Below are 12,475 nucleotides of genomic sequence, written 5' to 3' on the forward strand. Positions count from 1 at the left end.
GGGCATGTTTTTATTTATTTTTTAATAATTATTTTTTAAAGATCTTAATTTTTAAAATGTATTTATTTTTGGCTGCGTTGGGTCTTTGTTGCTGCACGCAGGCTTTCTCTAGTTGCAGCAAGCGGGGGCTACTCTTCGCTGCGGTGCAGGGGCTTCTCAATGTGGTGGCTTCTCTTGTTGCAGAGCACAGGCTCTAGGTGCGCAGGCTTCAGGAGTTGTGGTGCGTGGGTTCAGTAGTTGTGGCTAGTGGGCTCTAGAGCACAGGCTCAGTAGTTGTGGTGCATGGGCTTAGTTGCTCTGCGGCATGTGGGATCTTCCCAGACCAGGGCTCGAACCCACGTCCCCTGTATTGGCAGGCAGATTCTTAACCACTACGCCACCAGGGAAGCCCCAAGGGCACATTTTTAAAAATCATAAATGGTATTTATAAGTTTGCCAATCTACAGAATGCTAACATAAAAGTACATAATTGCTTACTTCTTAGTTTTCACTAGAAATTAAGGTTTTAAAAATTTTTAATTTTTATTGAAGTATAGTTGACTTACAATATTGTGTCAGTTTCAGGTGTACAGCAAAGTGATTCAGATATATATACATATTGATATATATTCTTTTTCAGATTTCTTCAGATTCTTATCCTCTATAGGTTCTTTTTCAGATTGTTTTCCAGACTCTTATCCTTTACAGGTGTGTGTGTATATATATATATATATATATATATATTCTTTTTCAGATTTTTATCCTTTATAGGTTATTACAAGATATTGACTATAATTCCCTGTACTATATAGTTATGATTCTAATTATTCCTTAAAATGTTGTATTGTCACAGAAATAACCAAGTTGCTTTGTCAACTGCACTGTAATCAAATCTTTAACCATGCCATTTTAAGTCTTTTGTTATTTATAGACAGTCATTGTTTTATTCTGATGCTTTTACAAAAATGAAAATCTTCAAGAAAATTCATAAAAAGGATTTTTTGACAAATATAGGTTTCTGATGACTTTTAGATCATACCACTGAACTGGGTAAGAAATTATAAAACTCTAATAGAAAACCTGATGCGTTTATCAAGATCAACAAGAATTAATTATATGGAACTTAATGAACTGAAAAATATGATTTATAATCTTATGATTTTTTTCTGAAATATACTGGCTTTTAATCTTTGTGTTCCAGAAAACCTTTCCTCTTATGCTAACTATGATATGTGGCAAGTTGATGAAGTATACCTCTGCAAATGAAGATGAAACATTTATCTTTTTCTCTCTACCTAATCTCTCCAGAATTTGGCTTCTCTAACTGGCTCCCCTCTGGACTTGATGGCTTATTGAGATCCAGATTACAACTAGTTATACTAATCATTGTTTTAATTTGTTCTCTCTTTGTTGTTTTCAAACTATTTATACTTTTTGTCTCTCTGCTATACTATCTTATTAATGTTACTTGTTAGTTTACTTATATTCTATTTTATCAGATTGTTGTATCCTGCATTACCTGATGTGTAACCAGGCCTCCAACAAAATTAATGATGGCTAAATATCTTGAGGCAATTGATCACACATATATATATGATCACATATATATCACATATATACAGATAAAGGTAATTGTAATAGTGCAACTTTAAATATGGGAAGAAACAACAAGGGGAAAACATTTCCTGGATCATAATAGAGTAGGAAAACAGAAGATGCAGAGGATTTTAGGTTGTTTAGGTTAATAGGGCCTAAGCCAGATATAGCATATGAATGGCCTATCACTAAGATCCTTGCCTGACCTAGGAACAAGCATTCCTAGGGCTGTGGGACAAATTGGTCATGAAATGCCTCCCAAGCCTTGGTCAAATTTATGACCAAGGTGGGGCACTGTAAACAACAAAAAAATGTTGCTTGCCCTTTTAGTTCTATAGGATCAAGACATTAGCTCCTGCAGTTGCCTACCAAAACTGAGCCTGAGGGGAATTCAGGATGGAGAAAAACAGGAAGCATTTTGTGCTTTGGATACCAGCCCCTAGATAATTAAGGTACATACCTAAGGAAATATTTCAATGACCTCAGATTCTTGCAACTTCCCATACATAGAAAAGCACTAAAATCGTTAACTTGAGATGTCTGTTTTTGTGATTAGAAGTAATCTTTTGATGTTTTGACTACATGTTTCTTTTTCCTGCAAAAAAATTCATATATATTCTGACTCCTTCCTTACCTCTTTTTTTTTTTTTTTGCTGCACCTAGTGGCATGTGATCTTAGTTCCCTGACCAGGGATCCAACCCGTGCCCCCTGCATTGGAAGTGTGGAGTCTTAACCACTGGACTGCCAGGGAAGTTCCCCTTCCTTACCTCTTTAGAACAGTTTCTCAGAGCTATCTGAGAGGCTGTCTCTTAGGCTATAGTCCTCCGTAAGACACAGGATAAACTCAACTCACAGCTCTTATGTTGCACGTTTTTTTTTTTTGCGGTACGCGGGCCTCTCACTGCCGTGGCCTCTCCCGCCGCGGAACTCAGGCTCCGGATGCGCAGGCTCAGCGGCCATGGCTCACGGGCCCAGCTGCTCCGCGGCATGTGGGATCTTCCCAGACCGGGGCACAAACCCGCGTCCCCTGCATCGGCAGGCGGACTCCCAATCACTGCGCCACCAGGGAAGCCCTGTTTGTTTGTTTTTTAAGTTGACACTCATATTAAATTTCTATTGGACAGTTCTGGTTATAGCATAGAATTAGCTCTGGTTAGAGAATAAAATTCTAGGTTGAGAGTGCCAAAAAATTAAATTAAAATCAAACAAAGAGGCTATATATACAGGAGAAGCTGGGGTGCTCAGGCCTTGAACATCACACAGGGAGAGTCACTAGGACCCTGAGCAGAGAAGGAAAGGAAATGTCAGCTGTGTCCTTCGGAAAATCACTGTGGCAGTGAAATGGGAGAGACCAGGGCAGGGTGAAAACCGGAGGCAGGAAAACTCATGGAGCAAAAATGAAATATCAGTGAGTGACCAATCTGCCTTCCAACCTACAGGATCTGCTCTTGGGAGTCTTACCTTCGCTGTGCCTTGGGCCCTGTGGCAGCCTGGTAGATCCTTTCTCAGATAAATGTCTTTACATACAGAAAATAAAATACCCAGGATTACAAAGGAAACCAATGACTGAAATACAGGTATCACTGTAAAAATCTGTGATATGGCAATATGTGTGCTTCTTTACTGACATTTTATTTATTTATTTATTTATTTATTTTTTACTGACATTTTAAATAAAATGTAGCAGCAGGTCTACCAACTACTGTAATTTTTTTTTTTTTTTTTTTTGCCTGCGTTGGGTCTTCGTTGCTGCACACAGGCTTTCTCTAGCTGAGGCGAGCGGGGGCTACTCTTTGCTGTGGTGCAAGGGCTTCTCATTGAGGTGGCTTCTCTTGTTGCGGAGCACGGGCTCTAGGCGCGCGGGCTTCAGTAGTTGCAGCACATGGGCTCAGTAGTTGTGGCTCGTGGGCTCTAGAGCACAGGCTCAGTAGTTGTGGCACACGGGCTTAGCTGCTCCGCGTCATGTGGGATCTTCCCGGACCAGGGCTGGAACCTGTGTCCCCTGCACTGGCAGGCAGATTCTTAACCACTGTGCCACCAGGGAAGTCCACAATTACTGTAATTTTTAAGTATTTATGAACATGAATTATATTGTGAGCAACCGCTATCATGAGACACAACGATATCTGTGTTTCCATTAGTGGTGAAGCCACGGTACTGCTAACACTGCTGTGATCTGTTGCCTACATTTATACTCAAAGGAAATGCTAAATTTTAGCGAGTGGTTAATGAAAATGAACTGTAATTTTTCCCCCCAAGTCACAGACCACCTGGAATTCTATCCATGACCGCTTAGGGATCCATGGATCAAGGGTTAAGGACCCTTGTGAGATGTTCCCAGGCTTCCCTAAGGAGTCAGTTTCAGTCCCTCTAAGATGGGAACATGCAGGAAGTATGGTAACAGTTGGATGCTATTTTATTTCTAGGATTTATTTATTCCCATGACCACATCTACAACAGCATATTAAGGCAGCAGACACAATGGCCCAGAAGATGTCTTAGTGGAACACTGGGTTTCCTCGGGTTATGGTTAGAACCCATGTCTTTTTCTCAATGAGGATAATGATGACAGGAACAGGCCCAGGAGACCCAGAGGGAAGACTGTTTGTTGGGGTTTTTCTTTAGTTCTCAGGTGAGTTTTCTTGCAGGGAGGAAGTCATCCGTCTCGCCGGAAGGAATTTAGTTACAAAACAAAACAAGAAAAAGACAAATACTGTACGATTCCACTTATATGAGATATCTACAGCAATCCAATTCATAGAAACAAAGTAGAATGTTGGTTCTTAGGGGCCCAGGGTGGGGAGAAAAGAGGAGTTATTTAATGGCTAAACAGTTTCAGATCTACAAGATGAAAAAGTTCTGGAGGTCTGTTTTGCAACAATGTGAATATATTTAACACTACTGAACTGCACTTAAAAATGGTAAAGATGGTACATCTTTTTTTTTCTTAATAATTTTTTTAAAATTAATTATTTATTCTTTTATTTTTGGCTGCATTGGGTCTTCGCTGCTGCACGCGGGCTTTCTCTAGTTGTGGAGAGTGGAGGCTACTCTTTGTTGCAGTGTACGGGCTTCTCATTGTGGTGGCTTCTCTTGTTGCAGAGCACAGACTCTAGGCGTGCGGGCTTTAGTAGTTGTGGCTCGCAGGCTCAGTAGTTGCGGCACACGGGCTTTCCGCGGCATGTGGGATCTTCCCAGACCAGGGCTTGAACTCGTGTCCCCTGCATTCGCAGGTGGATTCTTAACCACTGCAACACCAGGCAAGCCCAAGATGGTACATCTTATGTGGGTTTTTTTTAAAAAAATCATCATAAAAATGGTTAAAACTGGAAAACAAACAAAGAGGACACTCAGAGCCTACTTCTGGCTCAACTTCTAATTGTCACGAAGCTGGACAGCCTCAAATGCAGGCCTGGTTCTACCCAGTACCTGGAGTTTCTCGAGGTTTTAAAGGTATAAAAACGCTTTTGAAAATGAGGACCCAAGTGTTGTTTATTTTTTAAAATTCTACTATATAATGATAAAGCTCATCTTTACAATTCTGGGTACTGATTTCCACAGAAGGGACCAAGACAATCCCCTAAGACTAATAATAACATCAAACACTTAATTAGCGTGAATTCTGGGCCAGGCAGTAGTCTAAGCACTTTATAAATACTTGACTCACTTAGTCCTCATAACAATCCCATGGTGGATGTCCTATTTTTATCCCCACTTTATAGATAAGGAAACTGAGGCTCGGAGGACTAGTAAGTGGCAGAAGTGAGGTTCACAACAGGTCATTCGACTCCAGGGTCAAACCATAAGCACCTGAGGCAGGGATCGGGATTTTTATCTCTCAAGTCCAGCGCTGAGACAGTGCTGACTCACAGTAGATGAATCAGGGGGCAACCATTTATTGAGCAATCGGTTACGATAGAATTGTGAGGCATTTTTACCACGCAGCAGTTCTGAAGAAGAAAGATCTCGCTGTCTGCCTCCTCTACTATTTTTTTTTTAAACTTGGTAAGGAGAAACTTTGTTGGAAAGAGGCGTGTGGGGCAGTGTACTGTCCTAGCGGGTTGCGGGGATACGGCAACAGTAGGGAAAATACTTTGACCATAAGATCCCCCAGCATCTCCCTCTATTAATCTTTTCAAAAAAATGATTAAAGCAATGCTCCTAACTCCTAACCCACCCTACCACCTGGTTATCTCTTGTACTCTGGAGGAGTGGGAAAAGGAGTGAATATGAAGAGACAGAAAAACAACAAGGTCCTACTGTGTAGCACAGAGAACTATATGCACTATCCCATGATAAACCATAATGGAAAAGAATATAAAAAAAGAACGTACATACACGTGTATAACTGCATCACTTTGCTGTACAGCAGAAAGTAACACAACATTGTAAGTCAACTATACCTCAGTTTAAAAAAAAAAGAAAAAGAAGAGACAGAAAGTCCTGTCTCCAGACCAACAATGAATTCTAGGAACTGGTCTAAAACTAGGGATGTGGCGGAGAGAAATAGGAAAAGACCCTAAAAGTAACCAAAGAAAATCGCAGGACGACCTTAAAAGGGTAGGGAGTGGAGGGCAGCTCTCCGTCGCTCAGTAGCCACATTCTGCCACCTTAGGAGGAAGCAGCTGCGTTTCTAAACATAACAGGCTGAGTCTGGCCAGGTCCACAAAGCCACTGACACGTGTGCCAAACACCAGCAGCATTTCAGACAACTGTAGCCGGAACATGTGCCCCCCACGCAGCACACAGAGGATGCTCGTGGGAAGAGACGAGGGCTCAGGCTACAGCAGGGGGTCGCTCCATTTTCTCGCTGGTATGGCAGGGAGGGGGTCGGGACTCACCTGTAGGTGTAGGGCCCCACTTCTTCCAACCGAGGGGTCTCCCCTCTGAGGACCTCCTCTGGATTGGTGACATTGAAGAAATAGAACTGGGTGTGCACGGGCAGAGGGGGCTTCCTCCAGGACTCAAAGGTCTCCGAGCCATTCCTTAACACAATATTCTAGGGGAGAAAACCAAAAGGGGATTTACGTAGTGTAAGGCAGTTGGCTTTGAACACAGAGGCAGAACGAGGGACACCCTGTCCTTTGACCTCCCGGCTCACTTATGTTTTCCACAGGCATTCAGCTGCTGTCCCTTGGGAGCAGGGACATGCCTTACGCCAATATGAAGCCCACAGCCCTCAGGAACCATAACAGGTTTTCTATAAATATCTGTGGTAAAGAAAGGATGCTAGAGCCATAGCTCATGGGTGGAAACATGGACCCCCAAAACCAAGGCCACAGTCTGAGTACCCGAAAGGCCTTATTTGCTTCGTCACAAAGGGTCTACTGATAGGACAGCTTCCGTGGAAGTCAGGCCACTCTGAGAAGCTCCATGCACTCCCAGCTCGCCCATATGAGAGACCAGGAAGAGAGGCCCCAGAAGGTTACTTTGGTTCTTCCATTTGAGGTAGAACCACACCCAGCTCTACCACTTTCACCACCAGGGGCTTCACACGCATTTTCTCATCTAATCCCCAACAAACCCCTAACATAGGTTTGCATATCCCTGTTTTAATGGTGAGAAAGCTAAGCCTCACTGAGGTTAAGTGCTTAGGGTATTCTTTGGCTACAATCCTTCCTTTGTTTCCCACCCTTACCACGGATTATGGTCTAAATTGTGTCCCTGCCACCCCCCCCCCCGAAAAAAATTCATATATTGAAGTCCTAACCCCTAGTACCTCAGAATGTGACTGTATTTGGAGATAGGGTCTTTAAAGAGAGATTAAAGGTTAAATGAAGTCATTAGGGTGGGCTGTCATCCAACATGACTGAGGCCTCAGAAGAAATCAACCCTGTTGACACCTTGATCTCAGACTTCTAGCACCCAGAACACTGGGAGACAATAAATTTCTGTTGTTCAAGTCACCCAGTCTGTGGTATTTGTTATGGCAGCTCTTGCAAACTAATACACCACGGCCCCTCTATGGAAGGAGAATCCTTCCCACCCTACAGACTTCAGGTGTGGCAAGTGACTTGATTTGATTAACGGAATGTGAGTGGAATGGCAAAGCGCCAACTTCGAGCTGAGGCCTTAAGAGGCATGGCAAGTTTCCACCAGCCACCCTCTGTTGCACGGGTAGTTGGTGATCCTTCAGCCAAGGCCCGAAAATGGTAACGTGTAGACCAGACATGAAGCCAGGAGTCCAGCCTAAGTCGGCTGACCCAGCTAAGCTCAAACTGCAGCCAACCTGGCCGTAAGGAGTACGGAGTATATGTTACTATTATAAGCCACTGAGATTTGGGGGTTGTTTGTTATCCAGCATTGCAAGAGAAGCCTGATTAATACAGCACCCAAAGTTAATAGACAGAAAGCTAATAGCTAGTAGTTAACTTGTTAATAAAGAAAAACTGCATTTTTAAAGTTAAGATTACTGAAGTACTCGGGAAGGATAAAAGCATAGACAGAATAAATAAACCAGAATTCAAACAGTGACTAACTCTGCATGTTGGAATTTGGGTCATTGTTATTTTCTCCTGGATGAGATTCTGTATTTTCCAAATTTTTATAATGAATAAAGAAAATTAACACTGAGAAAAATTTTTAAAAGAGGAAAATGGGATCTGCTGATAAAGACAATGTAGGGCCACTAGTAAAACAGTAACTAGATTGCAAGAGAAGCATCCCCTGATATCACCCGTCACTCCTCTAGCGGTGAGGATTTGAATGACAATCAACAGAGGGACGGCTTCAAAACATGACAGAAATCACATGCTAAAACATCCTGTGACACAGAACACAACAGGATGCCAATTTTTAGTAGTCCAGGCCTCCAATTTAATAGAAGCAATGTCGCAAGGCAACTTGATGATATAACTCTATTATTCAATGGAAAATATCCCAAGAATCTCTGCAGGGAAAAACAAAGTGGAACCGGAATAAATGGATGCAGAAAACCTAAGCTTGTCACAGCAAAAACAGTCATCTGGAGGGCTGGAAGTCAGTTCACATCCATGACTCAGCCGTGTCATAGAACTGGGGACTCTTTGTGGTTTGGCATCAGTTCGGAACATCTAATCATCAGATTTCTAGCCAAACAACACATTACTGAAATATTCTTGGCCTTTACTGTCAGTACTGATTTACTGAGTTGAGATCAGATTGTTGAGATAGAAAAAATTGAAAGACAAACTACGAAACCCCTTTCCTCCAAACTCCGGGTCCAGCTCAGACTCTCTCCTTTGTGAAGCCCTCCCCGCCTGCCCCTGCACACATTACTCTCTCCCTGCCCTGGCCATAGAGCAGCCTAACCGATCATTTTAGGCAGTTTTTTTTAAGAGTTTCGTGGTCTTTTATCTTATCTTCTAAACAGGAGTCTTAGCTCTCTGGGGAGGAACAAGGGAGAGAGTCAGGCCTGGAGAGAGAGGGCAGCATACCTGGAGAGGTTTACCAGATGGAACCCAGAGGCCCTGGCAGGGTAAGGAAGGGCCTGTGGTCAAGGTTGTACAGCTGCTTCATGTCAGAACTGGGTCTGGAACCCAGTGCCCCTTTCCTCCACTCTCCCACCCCACCTCAGCATACAACATTTTAATAAAATGGGTGTAAACCTACTACACATTTTAGTTATACAAGTTATATGGTAGAGTTTCTCTGGTATAAGGTATACACACAGCACCTAGAAACAGCTCAGTAACATGAATATAACCTACCTAAAACTAGTATGTTAACTATGAGAAGTGTAACACATAAATAATAATTATTTGTCTTCTAGAGGATTTTGAAGGCCCACAGATACCTTCAAAGTCATCTGATTTCATTAAAATGAGTCTCTTTTTTGGGACTTCCCTGGTGGCACAGTGGTTAAGACTCATGCTCCCAATGCAGGGGGCCTGGGTTCAATCCCTGGTCAGGGAACTAGATCCCACACGCATGCTGCAGTTAAGAGTTCGCATGCCACAACTAAGGACCCCACCTGCCGCAACTAAGACCCAGTGCAACCAAATAATAAATAAATAAATATATACATACATACATTTAAAAAAAAAAGAACTTCTTTTTCTTATCCAGAAATTTCCAGAAAAAGGCAGGGCAATAATTTCTCCTCCTCCACGAATTCCTTGAGTACCCTCCCCTTAACTGGATGGATCATCCCTTCCTTTGAACCCTATGACACATTACATAGGAATTTCTCAGGAAAAAAAGTGCTCAGGACAGAAAACATCTTCTAAAAATTGAGGTTAATTGGAATCGACATGAAGCAGTGATATTAGCAACCAAAAATGAGAAGGAAAGTGCAGCTACTATATTGGAACATATTAGGTTACCAGTTGGCTACTCAAAACAGAAGGTGCTGACCTACAAAAAAAGAGTAGGGTTTTTGTCTTTTTTTTTCTTTACTCCTCCCCACTCCTCAAGGACAATGCAGGTTTTGGAGAAATATTGGTTCAATCAACTAAATATAGTACTAGAAAACTCTATTTTCCATCAACTTTGCTTATAAGATGCTGGGAGAGAAGAAATTGATGTGAGACAACCAGAGAAGACCAGAAGAAAGGCATGATCAGTCAAAGACAAAGCCACAGTCAAGGCCCTATAACAGCAGCTCGACAGCTACAAGTCCAAGGAGCCTTTAAAGGGTACCCAGAGGAAGCGGGTGTTCCCTAGCCATTTCAGCCACATTCAGATACCGAGAAAGCAATTCAGATACAGATTCACTAGAATCAGAAACACATAGATCTAGCACCTATTAGTTTGTGTGTCTTATCGGTAGTCCAGCACGCTAAAGAGCTAAGTGCAGCCGGTTCCTTTTGTGGGTGGAAAGCAAAATCTGTGTGTCTCTGTGATCCCTTTTCCTAACAACTATTTAAAGCAGTGCTATACCCACGGTTTTCTTGCAAAGTGTAGAACTATACATGCAAATCAGCCAAACACTGTCTGTGCCAGGCATTGCAGGTAGGAGATACCCAGCAACACACACATGGTTTCTGTGTTCCAGGAGTTTACCCTCTATCTGGGGGATGGTCATTCACACATGCAAGATAATCAACAATGGAAAGTAGCCCGTAATAAATGGTCAATGAGTATACCAGGCAATGGTCTCCGTGGTGACCAGACAATGGATTCTACGAACTGAGATGGAGACAGGTAGTGCTTAAAGTGAGCGAGGAAGAATGAATAAAAACTGGGCAAGCGGAGGAGGTCATGGGGGTGGGCTCCTTACGGATAGCTGGGGTTGATTCGACTATCCTGTGTGGCTGGACAGAGCGAGCCCTTCCTCCCTGCCTGTTCCATGTCCATCTCTCCTGGAGCCCTCTGCTTAATCAGAAAGAGTGGATGTGGAGAATGAGACAGTAAAAGATACAGAGGAGGGACGGTATTAGATGTGACTGGGTGTGGGTTTTCTAGGGAGTAGGGAGATTGATTTAGAGAGGAGGGGGAATAGAAGGTTTCTGAGCTGCAGAATACTATCAAGAGCCAGGCATTATGTTGCCACTTTATCTCATCTAATCCCCTTAATAGTCTACAAGAGGGAAATCATCGTCCCCATTTTACACCTCAGGACACCAGAGCTCAAAGAGGTTAGGTGAATGCCTGAGGTTTGCTAGCAGAGGGTGCAGCCAGCCTCCCACCCCAGGACTCACTGCAAACCTGTGCTCCTGGCGAGGCTGAATTTGACCGGAGCCTCATGCCCCTGGAAAACAGTAATGGTTCGGGAATCTCTGCTTCCGTGTTCCGGGAAATGGTTGACTGCAAAGAAACACCCTTCCCCATGTGAATTAGATTCACAGATGTCTCTCTTTACCTAAGACAAGGCTAGGCACTGACCCTCCAGATTCCCATTTTTTGCCTCATCATGATTAGCTGAACAGCTTGACCCCACTGATCAACGGGAGTGAAATGCCGGGACAGCACGGTGACCATAGTTAATAACACTGTACTGTACACTTGAAAGTTGCTAAGACAGTAGATCTCAAGTGTTCTCACCACACACACACAGAATTAACTCCGTGAAGTTATGGATATATTAATTAGCTTGATTGTGGTAATCATTTCACGGTGCCTATCAAGCATCCCATTGTACACCTGAAATATATACAATTTTTATTTGTCAATCATACCTCAATAAAGCTGGGGGGAAAAATGTTTGTTACCCAAACTTTGGTTAGGTTTCCCTCCTTCCCAGCCCCATGAACTCCTCCCTGTAAAAGGAAAACCCTTTTGGCTAAGCCTTGAGGCCCTGCAGACCACACAGAGGTTCTCCCTAATGCAAGTCCCCTTGCCCCTACTGCAAAGTCTTTTCCCCTTTACAATCAGATTTGTTTTTTATTTGACACTCCTAACTATTGTGCCACGTTGCCTATTTTGCATTGACACAGGCAAGAGGTGTTTCAGAAGGTTACACTGGCATACGTGGGAAGGAGGGTTTGGCTAAGATTGTTGTAAGGATGAAATGAAGATTCAGCAGAGCACATATCGCAGGCCATGCTCAAAACACTCAGTAAATGGTGACTGCGATCTTGACTATTACCATCTTCAGGTTGGGGATGAGAGGGTTTCAGGACTTAGTCTAAAGAAAAAAAGGAATCATGTCGCTTCCGGGAGTCTGCTCAAATATAGACAACCCAACAAATGTTAAACAATGAAAGAAGGGGGGAAAAAAAAGTCTTTAGTCATGATTCTCTCTTCCAGCCCTACATAAAATTCAGTTTAGGTTGAAACAGCAAGGAATTAGTATAAAATCGGAAATAACCAAAATGTTGAACAGGACAAGAATGACTTAGTGAATTATGATAATTCACAGACTGGAGTAGAAAGCAATTAGAATGATAAAAACTACAAAGACCTAAGGAACATGTTCATAATCTATGTTAAATGGTAAAAGCAGACAATGTAAAATATGCGTAAGTGTGGACAACACTA

The 12,475-nt window shown here is 42.7% G+C and overlaps 1 protein-coding gene across 1 annotated transcript in view; it reads right to left on the reverse strand.

The window, feature by feature from the left end:
- Positions 1-12,475, reverse strand: part of SCARB2 (scavenger receptor class B member 2) — a 66,319-nt gene that overhangs the window by 40,564 nt on the left and 13,280 nt on the right. The window contains exon 2 of the mRNA XM_082837616.1: positions 6,418-6,575. Within this exon, the coding sequence (XP_082693742.1) occupies positions 6,418-6,575 (158 nt within the window). The remainder of the gene's footprint in view (positions 1-6,417; positions 6,576-12,475) is intronic.

This window comes from Leucopleurus acutus (genome assembly GCF_964270905.1).
Source record: "Leucopleurus acutus genome assembly, chromosome: 4".
NCBI classification, from domain to species: domain Eukaryota; kingdom Metazoa; phylum Chordata; class Mammalia; order Artiodactyla; family Delphinidae; genus Leucopleurus; species Leucopleurus acutus.